This window comes from Paroedura picta, chromosome 1 (genome assembly GCF_049243985.1).
Source record: "Paroedura picta isolate Pp20150507F chromosome 1, Ppicta_v3.0, whole genome shotgun sequence".
NCBI classification, from domain to species: Eukaryota; Metazoa; Chordata; class Lepidosauria; order Squamata; family Gekkonidae; genus Paroedura; species Paroedura picta.
In genome coordinates this window covers 184542717-184560895 of record NC_135369.1, presented here as the reverse complement: position 1 = coordinate 184560895, position 18179 = coordinate 184542717, and the positions used below count along the sequence as shown (strand labels likewise).

The window sequence follows — 18179 nt, the reverse complement described above, 5'->3', positions numbered from 1 at the left end:
CCGGAAGGTGCCCGTTAAAAATTGGGAAAACGCGAGGGTGGCCGTGAATTCTCCTCCGTGTACATACATATTGCATACAACATGACATAACATAGATCTATTGAAGTTTCCCAATAAATTAACCAACGTTCGCCCGAGGGAAGTCGGCCCCGCCCCTCGAAATGCGGCGTGGGCCGGATGTGGCGGTTGGCGGCGCATGCGTGTCCAGGGGCGGGCAGCGCGGCGGCCGGCCATGTCGGGGGTGGCGGCGGGGAGCGCGCTGGAGAAGCCGCAGATGATCGCGCACACGCAGCAGAGCCTGAACTACACCATCTTCGACTGCAAGTGGGTGCCGTGCAGCGCCCGCCTCCTCTGCCTGGGCAGCTTCCCGCGCGGCACCGGCGTCATCCAGCTGTACGAGCTGCAGGGCGGCCGCCTCACCCTCCTGCGCGAAGTGAGTGCCCGCGGGCACCGGGCGGGGGAAGGGCGAGGCGCCTGCACGATCCATGGAGAGCCCCCCCCCCCCCGGCTTAGTCACTTGCAGACGCGCCGGTGCGAACCCTCCGCACCTTGCTGGGTGTCCCACTCTCAGCCTAGCCTACCTCACAGGGTTGTTGTTGCGAGGATGAATTGGAGGAGAACGACGTCAGCCTCTTTGGACTCCGCCCCCCCCTCGAGGGAAATGCATTCAAGACAGGCAGTAAATAAATCAAATTGACTCATTTAGGCTTATAAACTTTGTTCCAACAATTTAAGACGTGTCCAAGTAAAGTTTTATGACAACTGCATGCCTTTCCTCACTATTTTTGAGAGAGTCTTCCTTTAGGCAACCGTGTCTATCTCCGCTTTTACTGAGGGCTCTGCCCTTGGTTACAATGTCATGCTGGGATCCGGGAGAATTAGGTGCAAAGCTCCACTCCCCTGCAGAAACGCAACCTTTTAGGGCAGGGGTAGTCAACCTGTGCTCCTCCAAATATTCATGAACTACAATTCCCATGAGCACCTGGGAATTGTAGTCCATGAACATCTGGAGGACCACAGATGTTCTGTTCTAGGGTTGTTGTCAGGATGATGCTTAAGCTGTTTTGCATCCCTACTGGAGAGAGACGTGGGGTACTAAGGGAGCAGAGTAGCCAACCTGGAACAGGTCCCTGGCCCTTCTCAACAGCATTCTCCTTTCCTAGAACACTTTGCATGCAGGGGGAACACACACCTCGTCACAACTTCTGAACATGGAAGGCCCATAGACATATGGTTGTCCTTTTTCTGTTTTATTATTGCCACATCCCGTCCATCTTAGAATGGAAGAGAGTGCTTCACTCCGGAGGGGAGAGCTCAGGGTTGACCCCCTGTGAGGTACATTAGAGAGAAAGAGATGTGTGGCATCTGCTTGGCATACAGAAGGAAGCAGATTTGATCCCATTCATCTCCAGTTAAAAGAAGAGTTGGTTCTTATATGCCGCTTTTCTCTACCCGAAGGAGGCTCAGAGGGGCTTATAGTCACCTTCCCTTTCCTCTCCCCACAATAAGCACCCTGTGAGGGAGGTGAGGCTGAGAGAACCCTCATATTACTGCTCAGTCAGAACAGCTTTATCAGTGCTGTGGCGAGCCCAAGGTCACTCAGCTGGCTGCATGTGAAGGAGGAGCAGGAATCGAACCCGGCTTGCCAGATTAGAAGTTAGAGGCAGAGTTCCCTTCATCAGAGACGTCAAAGTGCCCCTGGACATGAATCGAGCTCTTCCACTGTAAAACTAGTGGTGTTTGCTGCTGCCTAGGGTATGGCCGTACTATTTCTTTTAACGCCATCTGCTTGAAGATGGAAGTTAAACCAAGCTCTCAGTCAAAACCTGCACAAATTTAATGCCGGCTACGGAAAAGAGTGCCCTGACCTAGATGTTCTAGGCCAGGGATATTCAAACTGAGGCCATCCAGATGTCCATGGACTACAATTCCCATGAGCCCCTGCCAGCGAATTGTAGTCCATGGACATCTGGAGGGCCACAGTTTGAGTACCCCTGGTCTAGGCTAGCCCGATCTTGGAAGATGAGCTGGATCTGCTCTTGTGAGTTCTTGGATAGGAAACCATGATGCAGAGGCAGGCAATGGGAAGCCACTCCTGCTAGTCTGCCGCTTGGTGGCTCTTCACACACACACACTCAGAAGGGAAACAGTTGTGTGTGTCTCTGTGTGTACAGTTTTTCCCAAGCTGTCAAAGGTGAATTTATGTTGATTACAACTGCCACTAATCTGCCTAACCCACTGGGTCCCAGTAGTTGAGCCGAGGCTCCTTTGCAGTTCTATCATATTATTATTGCTGTTATCATGTTGGGGTAATTGTTGCTGTACTGTTATTGCTGTTGTCACTTGTGTTACCTCATGTTATCTGTATCTGTTCCCTGTTCCCTGTAAACCGCCCTGGGCCTTTGGGGGAGGGTGGAATATAAATATAAGTATACGTATAAATATAAATATGGGCCTAAAACTGAGATTTTAAATTAATTTGCATCCTTTAGTTCTTTTCCTCAGTAGTTCTTTTCTTCATCCTTTAGTTCTTTTCCTCAGTAAATTAATTTGCATCCTTTAGTTCTTTTCCTCAAGACAATGGTTGACTTGCATCCCAGGCTAAAGAAGGTTGGGTTCTACTGAAATAGCTGCCAGTAATCCAAGATGTGCATCTCAGACTGAAGTAAGACAGTGAGGAGCCGACCTGCTTGCATTGGCACGAATGCTTTCTCGCTCAGTTTTGTTTGGCAGCTCAAGGGTCAGGAATTGAGCATTGAATAACGATAGGGAATGCCACGTTAGTTGTCAGGGTGATAGCCATTATTTTTGCCTGTGTACATAGGGCCTAGCTTCCTTGGGAGTGTTGATTGCTGTTGCTATGGTGATGCAGGAGAGCTCAGTATATTGGTCGTTTATAGCATCAAGGAGAATACAATGAAAGCCGCTCCTGTCAGATAGGTTTACTTTACTCAGCCAGTCAGGCAATCCCTGGATTTTGTTCATGGAAAACTGTTTGTTCTTTGCTATAGCAATGAGCATGGAACTACCTGTGTGCTTTAGAATAGTTTTGTGGTGGTGAGCATCATTTGGCAGTGCCAATTTAAACACATTTGATTTTTGTCAAACCTTTCTATGCTATAAAGAATGTTAAAGCCAAGTATTACTTGCCAAGCAATATATTAAAGTGGCAGAAGCAAAGGTGGGAGAAGATACAAGGCTGGCATGCTGGGAGGGCATTATATAAGTGGAATAAGTAAATAAAAACAGCAGAGTGTAACACTTTTTATCAGAAGTTATGTGTTTGCCTCATGTTGTTGTTAGTTGCAAGGTTGTGTCCGACCTATCGCGACCCCATGGACAATGATCCTCCAGGCCTTCCTGTCCTCTACCATTCCCCAGAGTCCATTTAAGTTTGCACCTACTGCTTCAGTGACTCCATCCAGCCACCTCATTCTCTGTTGTCCCCTTCTTCTTTTGCCCTCAATCGCTCCCAGGATTAGGCTCTTCTCCAGGGAGTCCTTCCTTCTCATGAGGTGGCTGAAGTATTTGAGTTTCATCTTCAGGATCTGGCCTTCTAAAGAGCAGTCCGGGCTGATCTCTTCTAGGACTGACCGGTTTGTTCGCCTTGCAGTCCAAGGGACTTGCAACAGTCTTCTCCAGCACCAGAGTTCAAAAGCCTCAATTCTTTGACGCTCGGACTTCCTTATGGTCCAACTTTCACAGCCATACAACTGGGAAGACCATAGCCTTGACTAGACACACTTTTGTTGGCAGGGTGATGTCTCTGCTTTTTAGGATGCTGTCTAGATTTGCCATAGCAAATAGATAGGTCGGATATGAGCTTGCCTCATATGCATGCCAAAAGTTTTTTTTAAGTATTACAGCAGAGCTAGGCGCTGGCATATCAGAATTTCTTGACAATCTTTGTATGCTATTATTATTCAACCTGTATTGATTTTATTTATTTCATTTTATACCACCCTCCTTAATGGCTCAGGGCAGTGTTCAACTACAACAATAATAACAAAAATATAAGCTAATTGAACATTAATAAAACATTAGACATTAAAACTTTCAAAACCCATCTCAGTACAGTACATTAATTCTTTAAACATGGCCCAGTACCATCAGTGCAGTCTCATTTTTGGTACTGATAATACAGAGCCTCTTGGGGTGCAGAGTGGTAAGGCAGGAGACATGCAGTCTGAAAGCTCTGCCCATGAGGCTGGGAGTTCGATCCCAGCAGCTGGCTCAAGGTTGACTCAGCCTTCCATCCTTCCGAGGTCGGTAAAATGAGTCCCCAGCTTGCTGGGGGGTAAACGGTAATGACTGGGGAAGGGAATGGCAAAACACCCCGTATTGAGTCTGCCATGAAAACACTAGAGGGCATCACCCCAAGGGTCAGACATGACCCAGTGCTTGCACAGGGGATACCTTTACCTTACTGATAATACTTCATGGGGAGTCTTCCCTGGGGAGGCCTACTTGATGTTAGATCACTGACTCCAACCAAAATTTCAACAGAAGAGCTCCATCTTGCAGGCCCTGTGAAACCTGGCTAATTCCAACAGGGCCTGGATTTCCTCAGAGAGCTTGTTCCACCAAGTAGGGGTCAGAACCAAAAATGTCCTGGCTCTGGTTGAAGTCAGTTGTATTTCCTTGGGGGAAGGGACTACCAACTAGTTGGAATTTGCAGAGCGCAACAATCTTTTGGGACATAGGCAGTGAGGCCTAGGCAGTGAGAACTAGGTATGCCAGACGAGACTGCAAATGACCTTACAGGTGAGAACCAATACCTTAAACTTGATCTGGAATTCAACAGGCAAAGAGTGCAGCTACCACAGGATAGGTTGGATATGAGTCCTCCAAGGAGTTCCTGTGAGGACCTGGGCTAGTTATTGTTTCTGAGACAAGGATAAGTGTGGGGTCCACATAGAGTGAGTTACAGTAGCCTAGTGTAGAAGTGAGCATCACCTGGATCACTGCTCCAGGGCCAGGCAGGGCACTAGTAGCTTGGCTTGATGAAAAAATGCCAGCTGTGCTACTCTCATTACCTGAGCCTCCATCGTAAGGGAGGGGTTAAAGATCACATCCGGATTCCTTGCTTTGTGGACAACTTATTTTTTCAAGTTGGACAAAGCAATAGGAGTCACTCTCAGTGAGGCGTCTTCCCTCTGAAGTGATAATTCTTTTTTTTTTTTTCTGGCTGGCATAACTCTCAGAGAAGGTCCAAAGATTCATCCACATACTATGGGTCCTGTGACCCACATGAATGAGTGCTCTTTCAATGCACGTTGCAATTGCATTTCACTATGTGAAATGGCAAAATCTATTTGCAAACAGGCAACATTACAAATCCAGGAATCATTGTGGTTGCTATCGTTTCTATTGTTGCTTTTATGGGTTATCAGATCTGAATTTTGCAAACGTTTGCAATGTTTAGTACATATTTTACAGTTACCATCTCCTGACTGGGAAGTATGGAGATTGCAAGGTTTGAGGAGGGACCTCAGAGGGTTACAACAGCAGAGATTCCACTCTCCAAAGGAGCCGTTTTCTAAAAGGGAACTGAGCTCTGGGAGATCTCCAGGCCTTATCTGGAGGCTGGCAACTCCATTTAAAGTTCAGGTTGAAAATTATATGTTTTGAAACATCTATTCTTTAACACTTCAGTATGACAATTTATTTATGTATTTATTTTTATATATACCATCCTCACCGAAGGCTCAGGGTGGTTTACATCAAACAGATCAATACAAATAACTCAGTTTTATTTTATGTATGTATGTATGTATGTATGTATGTATGTATGTATGTATGTATGTATGTATGTATGTATGTATGTATTCATTCATTCATTCATTCATTCATTCATTCATTCATTCATTTATTTTGACTTATTGCCCGCCACTCTCATAACTGGCTTGTGGTGGGTTACAACAGTCCATGTTAAAAGCCCCATTAAAACCCGATTAAATCACTTCTGGACATTCATCCAAATACAGAACATCACCCACTAACCCCTCCCCTAAAAAAATCTAGTACAGGAGTGGGAGGAGGGAGCGCAGATCACATGGCGGGTACTTACGCTCTTAACACTGGGGGAGTCCGTCAGATCTTCCTCGCCACGCCAGCCTCAACCATAGACCTGGCGGAAGAGCTCTGTTTTGCAGGCCCTGCGGAACACTGAAATACAATAATAAGAATAACCACATTATGAACAGCAGAACATTGGGAAGAACAATAAGTCATCATTTACTGGTGGCCCAGCAGAGTGGGCAAATCTGTAGTGATGGTTGTAGGAGGGAGGCTTGGGGGGTGCAATTGGAAGCGGTGGTTCTGGTTGATCTCAACCAAATGCCTGGTGGTGCCTTTTCCAGGCCCTGCAGAACTGTTCAATCCGTGACTTGACTAGAGGGGAACTATAGATGTATTATTACCTAGCTCTGATTTTTTTTTAAAAAACCCTCAACTCTTGTTTTTTTCTCTTTCAAGATTGAAAAGTCAAAGCCTATAAAATGTGGAACTTTTGGCGCTTCCTCTTTACAGCAAAGATATCTAGCTACAGGAGACTTTGGTGGCAACTTAAATATATGGTGAGAATACTACATTTGTCCATTAATATTGTGCAACATTTTTAAATCCCTGTTTCTTTCTTTCTTTCTTTCTTTCTTTCTTTCTTTCTTTCTTTCTTTCTTTCTTTCTTTCTTTCTTTCTTTCTTTCTTTCTTTCTTTCTTTCTTTCTTTCTTTCTTTCTTTCTTTCTTTCTTTCTTTCTTACTTACTTACTTACTTACTTACTTACTTACTTACTTACTTACTTACACTTATATTCCACCTTCCCCCTTGGTGGGACTCAAGCCGGCTTACATAAAACCCCATAAAATCCCAAACCTTAAAACCATAAACCTCCATCCAGAAAATCCTTCCACCCACCCACCCCACAACCATATAACAACCATCCACAGAGGGTTCAAGCGATGTTATAACAAAGCCTGTGGGTGTGGGGGCCAAGATCTTAAACAACCCGGCCTCAACCAAAGATCTGGCAGGTTTAGCAAGGAGTGAGCTAATTCAAAGCTTCTCTGTTAAAGACAGTTGGGTTGATTATGTCAGCCCTGTATGGTTTTTCCTGGCATTTCATATGAGAAGACACTGGCTGAGCTCCCAGGAGCTAGTTCTGTGCCCACGGGGACATTAGGGCTGTTTCATTCAGACAGCAGCCTCCCTTCCCAGTGCCTGAAGGCAAACTACGAAGAACTTTCCAAAGCCAGGTGTCCTAAGCCACAATAGTTAACTGTGCAGAGGGGAAAAGTACTCAGATTTCCACTGGGCATGACCAAGTCTTTGAATGTGCATAAAGCCGCTCTGTGAATCCTGACTATTGTTTCAGAAAGGTCATATTCAAATAGAAGGCTTTCTCTAAAAGCTGTTCTTCACAGGCAGAGTGTAGCCAAAGAAAGCTCTTTGGTGAAGGGATTCTATTTGATTCCTTTAATTAAAAAAAACAAAACAGGAAAAACAAAACCCCTTTCCATATTGTCTGGATGGTGTTTGCTTCACAAAGAAGCCAGTTTGCCATAGTAACAACGCGTTTTTTGTTTATAGCACTAACTCTGTGTTAGGCTGTGTGCATGTGGTAAGTGCCATCAAGTCACTGCTGATTTGGGGGATCCTATGAAGTAATGACCTCCAAAATGTCCTATCACTAATAGCCTTGCAAACAGTGGGCAGTGGCTATAGTGAAAGACAAGCTGAAAAGGGGGGGGGGTCCAAGGGGGAGTTAATCCCTAGTAGTGTCTTGTCAGGTTTTTACAGGATCTGACTTTGACACAAGCCTAGACTATTGAGCCGTACTACTGACTGTGGAAAAACAGTGTGCCAGCCTGTGAGGCAAGGGTCCTGCCATATTTAACGCCGTTCTCCCACGGCTTGCAAAGAACCGTTTATTATAATGCCAAGTTGCCCTCCTAGTTCCAAAGACATTTTGGTCTATGGAGTATTTGCAGAACCAAAAAAGGGAACAGAAACCCAACCTGGACTAAGTCAGGAACTCAAAAGTTGAACCGCAAAGCAATATTAAAACAATATTAAAAATTATTACAAATATTTATTAAAGTGCACCAATAAAGTAAAAACAAAACGTATCTAACTGCACGTGAACAACAGACCAAATGTCTTTTGACCCACTGGTGTCTTCCTCGGTGGCCAATATATACCATACAGTGCTCTCTTGTCTAAAAAACAATTCTAAAGTTTTGCTGGGTGGTCAAGAGAAATCTGTTTGGTGTCGGCCCAGCCAATGTTTCTAAAGTGTTTCTTTTTCGAGCCCACCTTCTAAGATATACCACTCTCAGCTATCGTCTTATTCTGTATCAAGATTGCATTTCATGTGAGTCAGAAAAAGCTTCAGAATTCGATGCATTGTGAACTTTTGAGGAACACAAAATAATTGTCCTTTTTGCCCTCTTCAGGAATTTGGAAGCTCCAGAAGTCCCGGTGTACTCTGTGAAGGGACATCAAGAAATCATAAATTGTATCGACGGTGTTGGTGGCTTAGGGATTGGGGAAGGAGCACCAGAAATTGTGACTGGAAGTCGTGATGGTGAGGTGGTCCCTTACAAGGTTACCGTTGGGGGGTGGGTGGGAGAATGGGTCCTTTCCCATCTTGGAATTAGCATAATATGAAAGTTAAAAAGGGATTTCGTGCCGTCGTCCGAATGCTAAAGGATGCCTGTCATCGTACTGATGTGTTCCATGCTCAAGTGGCTTGCCTACCAGTCTGCAAATACCAGAGACAATGAGGTCTGATGAAATTGGGCTAGCCTGGGTCATGAAAGTCAGGGCGAGAAGTTAGCATCCAGTGGCTAAGATTCTCCATGGGTGTTTTTAGGCAAGTGATGCCCTAGCAGACTGAGCGGGGGCTGTGGTCCTCAATCAATCGAACATGAACCAGAGATTTACAGATGAATATAAATGTCACACCCAGCCTGGGCATGGCATGATGTGAATGAGGCTTGGTGCTCCCAGCTGTAGTTGCAATCAGTCCTGGAAAGAAATGAGGTCTGAATAAAAAGTAAGGCTATCCCCTGTGCAAGCACCGGGTCATATCTGACCCTTGGGGTGACACCCTCTAGCGTTTTCATGGCAGACTCAATACAGGGTGGTTTGCCAGTGCCTTCCCCAGTCATTACGCTTTACCCCCCAGCAAGCTGGGTACTCATTTTACCGACCTCGGAAGGATGGAAGGCTGAGTCAACCTTAAGCCGGCTTGAACTCCCAGCCTCATGGGCAGAGCTTTCAGACTGCATGTCTGCTGCTTTACCACCCTACGCCACAAGAGGCTCTTTGAGGTCTGAATAGAGGTCTGAAGTCTAGAAATCAGAAGGTGGAGTCTTTTGTGGCATGCGGCATTAAGCCTCTTTTAAAAGGGAAAGGAGTTGCAGCTCTGCTTTCAGCTTCTGCCATGTGCTTCCGCTTTCTTCTTTTCCTATGTGTAGGCAAGCTGCAGTATACTGTTATGTGCAAACTGGCCAAATAATGGTGTACAACCAACAGGACTGGTGGGGGTGCAGAATCTGAATGAACATGACAAGTATGTTAAGTGTTCAGGTATATTTGGAGATCTGCTCATGTTGAGCTTCCATTAAAGCTTGATGAGAAACCTGAAGAAACTTTTCCCATGGATCGGGTTCTGGACCTCTGGCTGTTGTCATGGACTACGATTTAGGACCACAACTCTTTGTTTCTAAAGATGCTTAAAATCTAAGTGCCATTTTAGGATTCAGCAGGGAGAAGTTTTAAAAGTCGAAACCTGCAACACCAAACACCTTCTTAAAAACATGCCTTCCCTGTACTGACTGATCCCTGCCGCTCCATGGATTTTTCTCAACCAGTATATACTTGGTAACAGTGGTATTGGTCAGTCTTTTTTTCCATTCAGGGTTCCGCAGCTGCCATCTGATATGGTTACAAGTATCCTGCAATCAGATCTACATATGCTGTATGTTCTATTTTGAGTTCTACATGGAACAGAGTTTTTACATAAGTCATTAACGGGCTGTAGCAAACTGATACCTTCATATGGGCGGCGGTACGAACAACAGTGTAAAGCAATCCAACTGCAAACAGTTCTGTATATACATTTATAGTACTGGTTTCTTGATTATCCTCTTGCATGAAGAAAACAGCTTTCAGGTCCTGGAAAGTAATATTTTTAACTTTTTATGTCACTTGGCAAAATACATAATTCCTTAGGTTAAAAGGGGAAACAGATGATTTCCATTAGATTTTGCAAGCACAGAAAATAGCCATGTCATCTGTTTGATTTTTCCATATGCTAAGTATAAGGAACAATTTTTAAAAAGATGTAACATCTGATTTCTTGAAAGCTAATGGAGGGTCTGAGAAATAAACACAAGCCATTTTGCCAGTAACAGAGTAAGGAGCTATCCATTCTTACAGGCACTGTGAAGGTGTGGGACCCAAGACAAAAAGACTTTCCGGTAGCCAATATGGAGCCCGCCCAAGCTGAAAGCAAGAGAGACTGCTGGACTGTAGCGTTTGGTATGTACCATAGGTGAATAAATCCTGAACAGTTGGCAGAAACACCAGTCATGGGAGCAATCTTCCTTTCATCAATTTTGTCTCCCAAGTCGGACAACATTGAGCCTGCAGAGACCTTGCTCATTTGCCCTTAGCGGGTAGTCAGAATACATGACGAGACTGAAAGTTTCTGTCTGCAAGTGAATGCAGTCCATGAACAGCCATTCTCAATTTTTTGACCATTGAGAAACCCCTGAAACGTTCTTCAGGCTTCAAGAAACCCAATAAGTGGCGCGATCAGGCAGAATATGATTGGGAAGCAGAGCTGTGGATACGCCCACCCAGGACTCCTCCCCTTTCCACCCTCTCCAGACCCATCATTGGCCATTTGGTGGGGAGGGGGGTCGACCTAACCATATAACAAATGTAAGCAAATTTTTAAATATGTAAATGAACTCCCACCCATTTGGGAAATTCTTCTTCCAGGGCCATCAAGAAACCCCAGAGTTTCACAAAACCCTGGTTTAGAAAGCCCGCTCCGGAGGCTCCCTTTATTATTTTGATGGATTGATTTTTTTTTATTTTTAGCCCAACACTCTTGGCAACAACTCATGGCGGGTTACAACTGTACATAAACCCCTCCTGAAGTAATGACAGACACAAGGCTTGCTTCTCTCTCTGTGCTAGCTTGCTTTGAAGAAGCTTGGTTGAAGCTTGGCTTGAAGCTTGCTTGCCTTCTCGAGCAGATTAGCCTTTTATTTTACTTCCAGCCCAGGAAAGCAGACTTTGCAATATACATTTTAGTCATGAAAGTTTACAGAAGATTGTTGTTGTGTACACATTACATTGTTATCAGCGTGCGAGACATGGCTTAATCCTCACCCAGGAAGGTTTCTCGAGATTAGCTATTTACAGAAACTCTGTCTTTCTGATGTTTGCACAGAGACTAGAGGCTGACCTTTCTTGACCCTGCCCCAGCCTGGGTGTGCCCAACAGCTAGGAGCAGAGACAAAATTAGACAAATCTCTACACCCCCCATTAAAACTACGTAACCCAACAAAAGGCGAGCGGAACAAGTCTTGGATGCTTCCTGGTGTTCAGCTTGTTGCAGAAATGGCACTGGATAGTCTGTTCCATTGTAGCACATAAGGGGGCATTAAACTTCCTACCTAAATCTAAGATGGTGGTGGTAGGTCATGCATCTTCTAACTACTCCCTTAATGTTAAGGGCCTTAATGTTTTTGTGGGTCCAAGTAACGGTCACATAGGAAACCGCCTTATAAGTGGCCAGACCTGCCATCTGTTGAGGTCAATAATCAGAAAGAAATTTCCAAGCTGGCGATGGCAAAAAGCTTTATTCAGAATGAGTTTCTAGGTATAAAACCTCATTTTCGTATTTTACTTCCTCAGTAAACTTATTTCTGAATTGATTTTTTTTTCAGGGATACGAACAAATTCTTCAACCCACTACCTAATTCTTTATTTTATATGCCTTATACTTTATATTTAAAGCCATATAATTTGGGTCTATTAGTATCAAAAGTCCATAAAGGTAACTATCTTTTACTGAGGAAGTAAAATACGAAAATGAGGTTTTATACCTAGGAACTTGTTCTGAATAAAGCTTTTTGCCAACGCCAGAATTTATTTCTGTTTATTCATCTGTTGATGTCAGGGCTGACTGCTCAGGCTGGTAATGGCTCTCCAGAGTCCCAGGCAGAGGTCTTTCCCATCACGTACCGGCTGGTCTGTCTAACTTGAGATGCCAGGGATTGAACCTGGGACCGTTGGCATGCAAAGCAGATGCTCAACCACTGAGCCACAGCCCTTCTTCAAAGCTTGTATTTCTTCATACATCTCCTTTCCAGAACTGTCTTCTAGTCAAATGCAGGATTAGAAAAATGCTAGGGATTTGTTGTAGGAATGTCGGACAGTTCTTTATCTAAACAGTGATCCTTCCCCCCTCCCCCAGGCAATGCTTATAATCAAGAAGAGCGTGTGGTCTGTGCTGGCTACGACAACGGGGATATTAAACTGTTCGACCTTAAGAACATGTCACTACGATGGGAGACCAACATAAAGAATGGGGTAAACATTTCACAAAGAAACAGTTTGAACCTTTTAATGGGTGCAGTTGCTTCCAGCCTGAAATTTTTGCTTACGAGGATGTTGGTACAGTATATTCTGGTTCCCACCCCACCCCTGTCAGCCTATTAATGAAGTTTGGCTCGGTTTTGGATAGTAATTGTTCTCTATTTTTCCTAAGCGGTGAGATTGTTGGGAGAAAGATAAAACGCTCTGCTCTGATTGTGCAGAAAAGAGCAGCTAAAATGGTTAAGGGGGAATGGGATACTTTCACTGGTTAAAAGGGCCAGGGCTCTTTAGCTTGGAAAAACGGCAGCTAAGGGCTGATATGACAGAGGTCTATACGGTTATGCATGGAATAGAAAAGGTCAATAAAAAGAGGTATTTTTCTCCCAATACAAGAATTTGTGGGCACTCAATAAAATTGATGAACAGTCATTTTAGAACCAATCAAAGGAAGTACTTCATTAACCAAAAAGTACTGAACATGTGGACTTCACTGTTGCAGGAAGTATTGATGGCCACTAGGATAGACAAGGGATCCACCTTCTGGCTGACAATGACACATTGCCGTTTTGTTGATGCTTCTAGCTTATTAACTAGTCTAGAAATTTAATAAGTAATAATAGGGGGATGGATGAACATCTGGAACAGATGTCCATCAGTGGCTCTTAGCCACAAGGTATAGATGGAACACTCGGTCTAGGGCAGTGATGCTGTGTATTCTTGGTGCTTGGGGGACAAAGGCAAAAGTCTGGCCTCTGGTGGACCTTCTGATGGCACCTGGGTTTTGTTCACTGTCTGACACACAGAGCATTGGACTGGATGGGCCATTGGCCTGATTCGGCATGGCTTCTCTTCTGTTCTTATACCCTTGTTCTTATAACCTTGTACATTGCAAGTCTTTGCAATGGAGGAGTTGAAGGACATGTTCCACATCATGGTAGAGCCCTTGTTTCATAGAATCATAGAATCACAGAATAATAGTGTTGGAAGGGATGGATCATCTAGTCCAACCCCCATCGCTCATCTACTGTAACCTGCCACCCCTTAGCCTTCACAGTTTCAGGGCTCTTTGTGGTGGCAACAATAGGGCCTTCCAATTTGTCAGGATGGTCCAGTGTGGAACGGAAATGATTGGGTTCTTCTAATGTAAATCCCAGGTGTCCAGGATCCCATTCTTGAGCCCTAGTAAGGTTTTAGGGTTTCTGTCAAACCTCCTCCTTTGAACTGCATGGTGGGTGGGCTTGTTTTGCAGAAGAGCAAAAGTACAACACTGAGCAGCCCAGACCACGACTGGTTACAGCTGTAGACCAAAGCACGGGGGATTCCTCTGCGGGTGTCAAGCATACTGCTGAAATCTTATGCTTGCTTTTGTGGTCCTAGGTGTGCAGTGTGGAATTTGACAGGAAGGATATAAATATGAACAAGTTGGTGGCAACATCCCTGGAAGGAAAATTTCATGTCTTTGACATGAGAACTCAGCATCCGACCAAAGGTTTTGCTTCTCTTTCAGAGAAGGTACAGTATAAAATCTGGTCTATTCCTCTTTGTGAAGAGAGAAGTTTCATTTATGCTGTATGACGGCAAGATGAAGCACAGAATTGTCTATGTGGGGCAACTTTTCTTAACGGGCCATGCCTAGGGCCATGAGTCTCTGGGCAATTTCTCCTGCTGTTTGATCTGGATCTTGACATTTGTCCCACAAAGCCCTGTGGATGATGCTGTCAGAAGAGCAAATAAAATGACAGAGTTGTTCAGAGATGACTCTTTGGTGGTTGCTGCATAGTTGTGGACTTCCCTTTAGGAGTTTGTCCAAAGCACAAGCCTTGCATGCCAGGAAACTTAGGAGAATGGCAGGATTTGTCCCTTCTGCCCAGCATTAAATGAGACATTACAGTTTGTCAGTGGAGAGCTCTGTGGAGCTGAGCAGTCCCCCACTTTGGGGGGAGGGCACAAGCACTGGGGAGATGTGAGTGGTGCTAGACAGAAGAACGGACACCTTTCCTCAGTGCTGTGAATATAATAATAGTGTGCCATCAAGTTTCAACTGATTCATGGCAACCCCAAGATCACAGGGTTTCGAGAGCCGAGCAGAGGTGGTTGCGATTTTGCTCCCCTCTGCATAGCAACTGTCTTCCTGAGAGCCAGTTTGGTGTAGTGGTTAGGAGTGTGGACTTCTGATCTGGCAAGCCGGGTTCGGTTCTGCGCTCCCCCACATGCACCCAGCTGGATGACCTTGGGCTCGCCACAGCACTGATAAAGCTGTTCTGACCGAGCAGTGGTATCAGAGCTCTCTCAGCCTCACCCACCTCACAGGGTGTCTGTTGTGGGGAGAGGAAAGGGAAGGCGACTGTAAGCCGCGTTGAGCCTCCTTCGGATAGAGAAAAGTGGCATATAAGAACCAACTCTTCTTCTTGGTCCTCTCCCATCCAAGTACCAGCCATGGCTGGACCCTGCTTGGATTCCAAGCTCTGACAAGGTTAGGCTGATCAGGGCTTTTCTGGCTTCTGTCCTGTATCAATAAAGGACTAAATACAGCAATTGTTTGTGCCGCTCAGTCCCTGCCCACCGGACAGCATGGATGCAGTTTTCACTTCCTATGAGAAGCCCGTGAGACAGAGCCTCCCTACAGTGCATGGACACATAACTGGAACCCATTCTGTTCATTGATGACCTTGTTCATTGCAAAACTTCATAGCACTTTCCTGTTTATCAGGCACACAAATCCACCATGTGGCAAGTCCGGCACCTTCCACAGAACAGGGACATCTTCGTGACTAGCGGAGGAGCTGGAAATCTTCATCTTTGGAAATAGTAAGTGTTCATGCTCATGTCTGGGTAGGAGGGAGGGTAAAATGGACAATTCCAGAAGGAATTCTAAATGAGGGGTCCCCAAGCTTTTTGAGCCTGTTGGCACCTTTGGGATTCCAACACACTGTGGGGAGTGCACCCAGAAAATGGCTTCTGCAGGAAGTGGAGCCAGCAACAAAATGGCTGCCTCCACTTACCTTCAGTCACACAATGACAATCCTTGCGGCTGCTGCCAAAGCAGTGTTTTAAAAAATCTGCACAGCCAGTCAGATCTTTAGTGGCCAATCAGAAGCCTTGCTGGGCAAAGGCCCCCTTGGCCCTTTCTCATTTCTAAAAACACTTGGCGGGTGACACAGAAGGTGCCATGGGCAACATGCTGGGGACCCCTGATTTGCACTCTGTCCAATTCTGCACTTTAACATGGCTCTGCCTAGGTAGGATTCGTGCCTGACTGAGAGAAACGTCTCATTAGAATGGGAGTGGTGTAAGCAGCTCTAGTGCTTGGTTCTGCTTAAGTTGTAACAGGTGCCCACACACTTTCTAGGTCCTTGATCACCTTGTTTTCGTGGGAATGTCATTTTCTCACTAACTTGTGTCCGTCAGGAGATATGAGCCACCCTTCAAAACTGGCAATGGGTTGCATGTTAAAAATGACATGTCAGGCATTTAGTATTGGAACACCTCTTGCGTGTCTGTCCCAGGTAGGTTACTGGTGTGTCTGATAACAGCTCACCTCCCTCTTTTCTTTTGTGCTATTAAGCATCATTAACAACTGGGGGTGGCCATGTGACCCATGAACCCAGTGGCAAGTGATTTCTACATTACAGCGATGGTGCTGTGCTGGATAGTTTGGCAGCTGCCGCCATGGTTTATACTAAAGAAAATAGCAACCTGCATTCATAGCATCATAGAGTTGGAAGGGGACTTCTGGGTCATCTAGTCCAACCCCCTGCACTATGCAGGACACTCACAACCCTATCTCTCATCCACTGTAACCTGCCACCCCCTTAAGCCTTCACAGAATCATCGTCTTTGTCAGATGGCTATCCCGCCTCTGTTCAAAAATTTCCAAAGATGGAGAACCCACCACCTCCCGAGGAAGCCTGTTCCACTGAGAAACTGCTCTGTCAGGAACTTCTTCCTGAGGTTTAGACAGAATTTCTCTTGAATTAATTTCCTCCCATTGGTTCTGGTCCGTCCCTCCGGGGCAAGAGAGAACAACTCTGCTCCATCCCCTACATGGCTGCCTTTTAAATACTTGAAGATAGTAATCTGATCCCCTCTTAGTTGTCTCCTCTCCAGGCAGACCAAGCTCCCCCAACCTTTCTTCATTTCAGTAACAGAGCCAAGTCGGTCAGTTTGGCACACAAAATGAGGACTTGATTCCGTGGAATGCCCTGATTCTGCTAAGTTAATGAAGCATGTAGAATTGCTGAGCACTCGACATGAAGCAATGGGAGATTTAGGATTGCTTTGTCTCCCTGATCTGCCTCTGCCTTACTCCAGGAGTCCACTGGCCTAGGTCTAACTTTTGTCTCCTCTGTTCCCACTGACCAGTCCTCATGACGGCTAGTGCCTATTTACTATTCCCTGCCCTTCTCTCCAGCAGGTACCCAAAGTGGTTCACATCCTTCTAGTTACCTCCATTTTCTCTTTACTACAACCCTGTGTGGTAGGTTAGGTTGAGAGTATGTAAGTGGCCCAAAATCATCCAGCAAGGTACCGTGGCAGAGTGGGGACTCGAACCGAAGTCTCAAGTTCTCATCTGATGCTCTGACGGCCACATCAGGCTGGCCATTCCGTAAGGTGGATCCACAACAGAGACAGCATGTGACTCAGTTGTTGATCTGGCCCATTGATTTTTTGAACCGTTACTGCAAAAATGGTGTATCAGTAAAAAGGGTCCCCCTGGTATATGTTTCTAAGCCAAGCTTGCTTTCTATTTCCAGTGAATATCCAGCCCAGCGCTTGAAGAAGGATTCAGAAGGCAGAGAAATGGGGGTAGCCGGTTCGGTCAGCCTTCTGCAGAACGTGACGTTGTCCACACAGCCTATTTCTAGCCTTGACTGGAGCCCGGACAAAAGGGGCCTTTGCGTTTGCAGTGCCTTTGACCAGACCGTGCGGGTACTCATCGTCACTAAATTGAACCGGGTTTGACCGGAGGTGTTCTAGCAAAGAAAGGCTCCAGTACACGCTTCTGAGCAAGCCGTCCTTTTCAAAGCTCAATGACATTTGGCGGCCGTAGAAAGAAAATGTGAAAACAGTTGGCCAGAGCTGGGTTTCAAAAAAGAAATTTCTTGGAAGTGCAGAATTGATTTCTGTAAAACGCGCCTCCAGATTTAGCACATGAAAACCTATCGATGTTCTTTGATGCTCTTGAGTTCAGAGTTCTTTAAGTTCTTCCCTTTTACAGTCTCTCTGTGTTCGTTTGTCCCTGGTTAACTTTTTGTGTGTTCATTTTTGCAAGCCTCCATTCCACGAGATGATCTAGTAATTTTATGCACCCCTGAAGACAGACCTAAGAAGCAGCCAGTTGGTTTACTTCAAGGCACCACGTTCGTTAGTCTGTTACTCTGCATGGCTTGCACTTCTTGGGTGTATTCAGAATTTGAAATCATTATGTTTAATGGAATAAAGGTTTCACATTTGTAGCGCTGTCTTTCTCATATTCACCCGTTGCTAAAAATTGACTCATGAATGTGCACGAAGGAATAATACTTATTTACATTAGTTTTGTGTGGAGTTCTCACTGAG

The 18179-nt window shown here is 45.3% G+C and overlaps 1 protein-coding gene across 1 annotated transcript; it reads left to right on the top strand.

Annotated features, from left to right (window-relative positions):
• Positions 1-56: 56 nt before the first annotated feature.
• On the top strand, positions 57-18076 carry DNAAF10 (dynein axonemal assembly factor 10). Its single transcript, XM_077314928.1, has 8 exons — positions 57-433; positions 6478-6578; positions 8456-8586; positions 10446-10547; positions 12499-12614; positions 13998-14132; positions 15331-15428; positions 17375-18076. The coding sequence occupies exons 1-8, from the start codon at positions 197-199 to the stop codon at positions 17580-17582; spliced, it is 1128 nt and encodes a 375-aa protein (XP_077171043.1). The 5' UTR covers positions 57-196; the 3' UTR covers positions 17583-18076.
• The last annotated feature ends 103 nt before the right edge of the window (positions 18077-18179 follow it).

Coding starts and splice junctions, on each gene's coding strand:
- DNAAF10 (XM_077314928.1), top strand. CDS start 197: ATGCGTGTCCAGGGGCGGGCAGCGCGGCGGCCGGCCATGTCGGGGGTG. Junction 6,579..8,455: donor GGTGGCAACTTAAATATATG/GTGAGAATACTA, acceptor TGCCCTCTTCAG/GAATTTGGAAGCTCCAGAAG. Junction 15,429..17,374: donor AATCTTCATCTTTGGAAATA/GTAAGTGTTCAT, acceptor TTCTATTTCCAG/TGAATATCCAGCCCAGCGCT.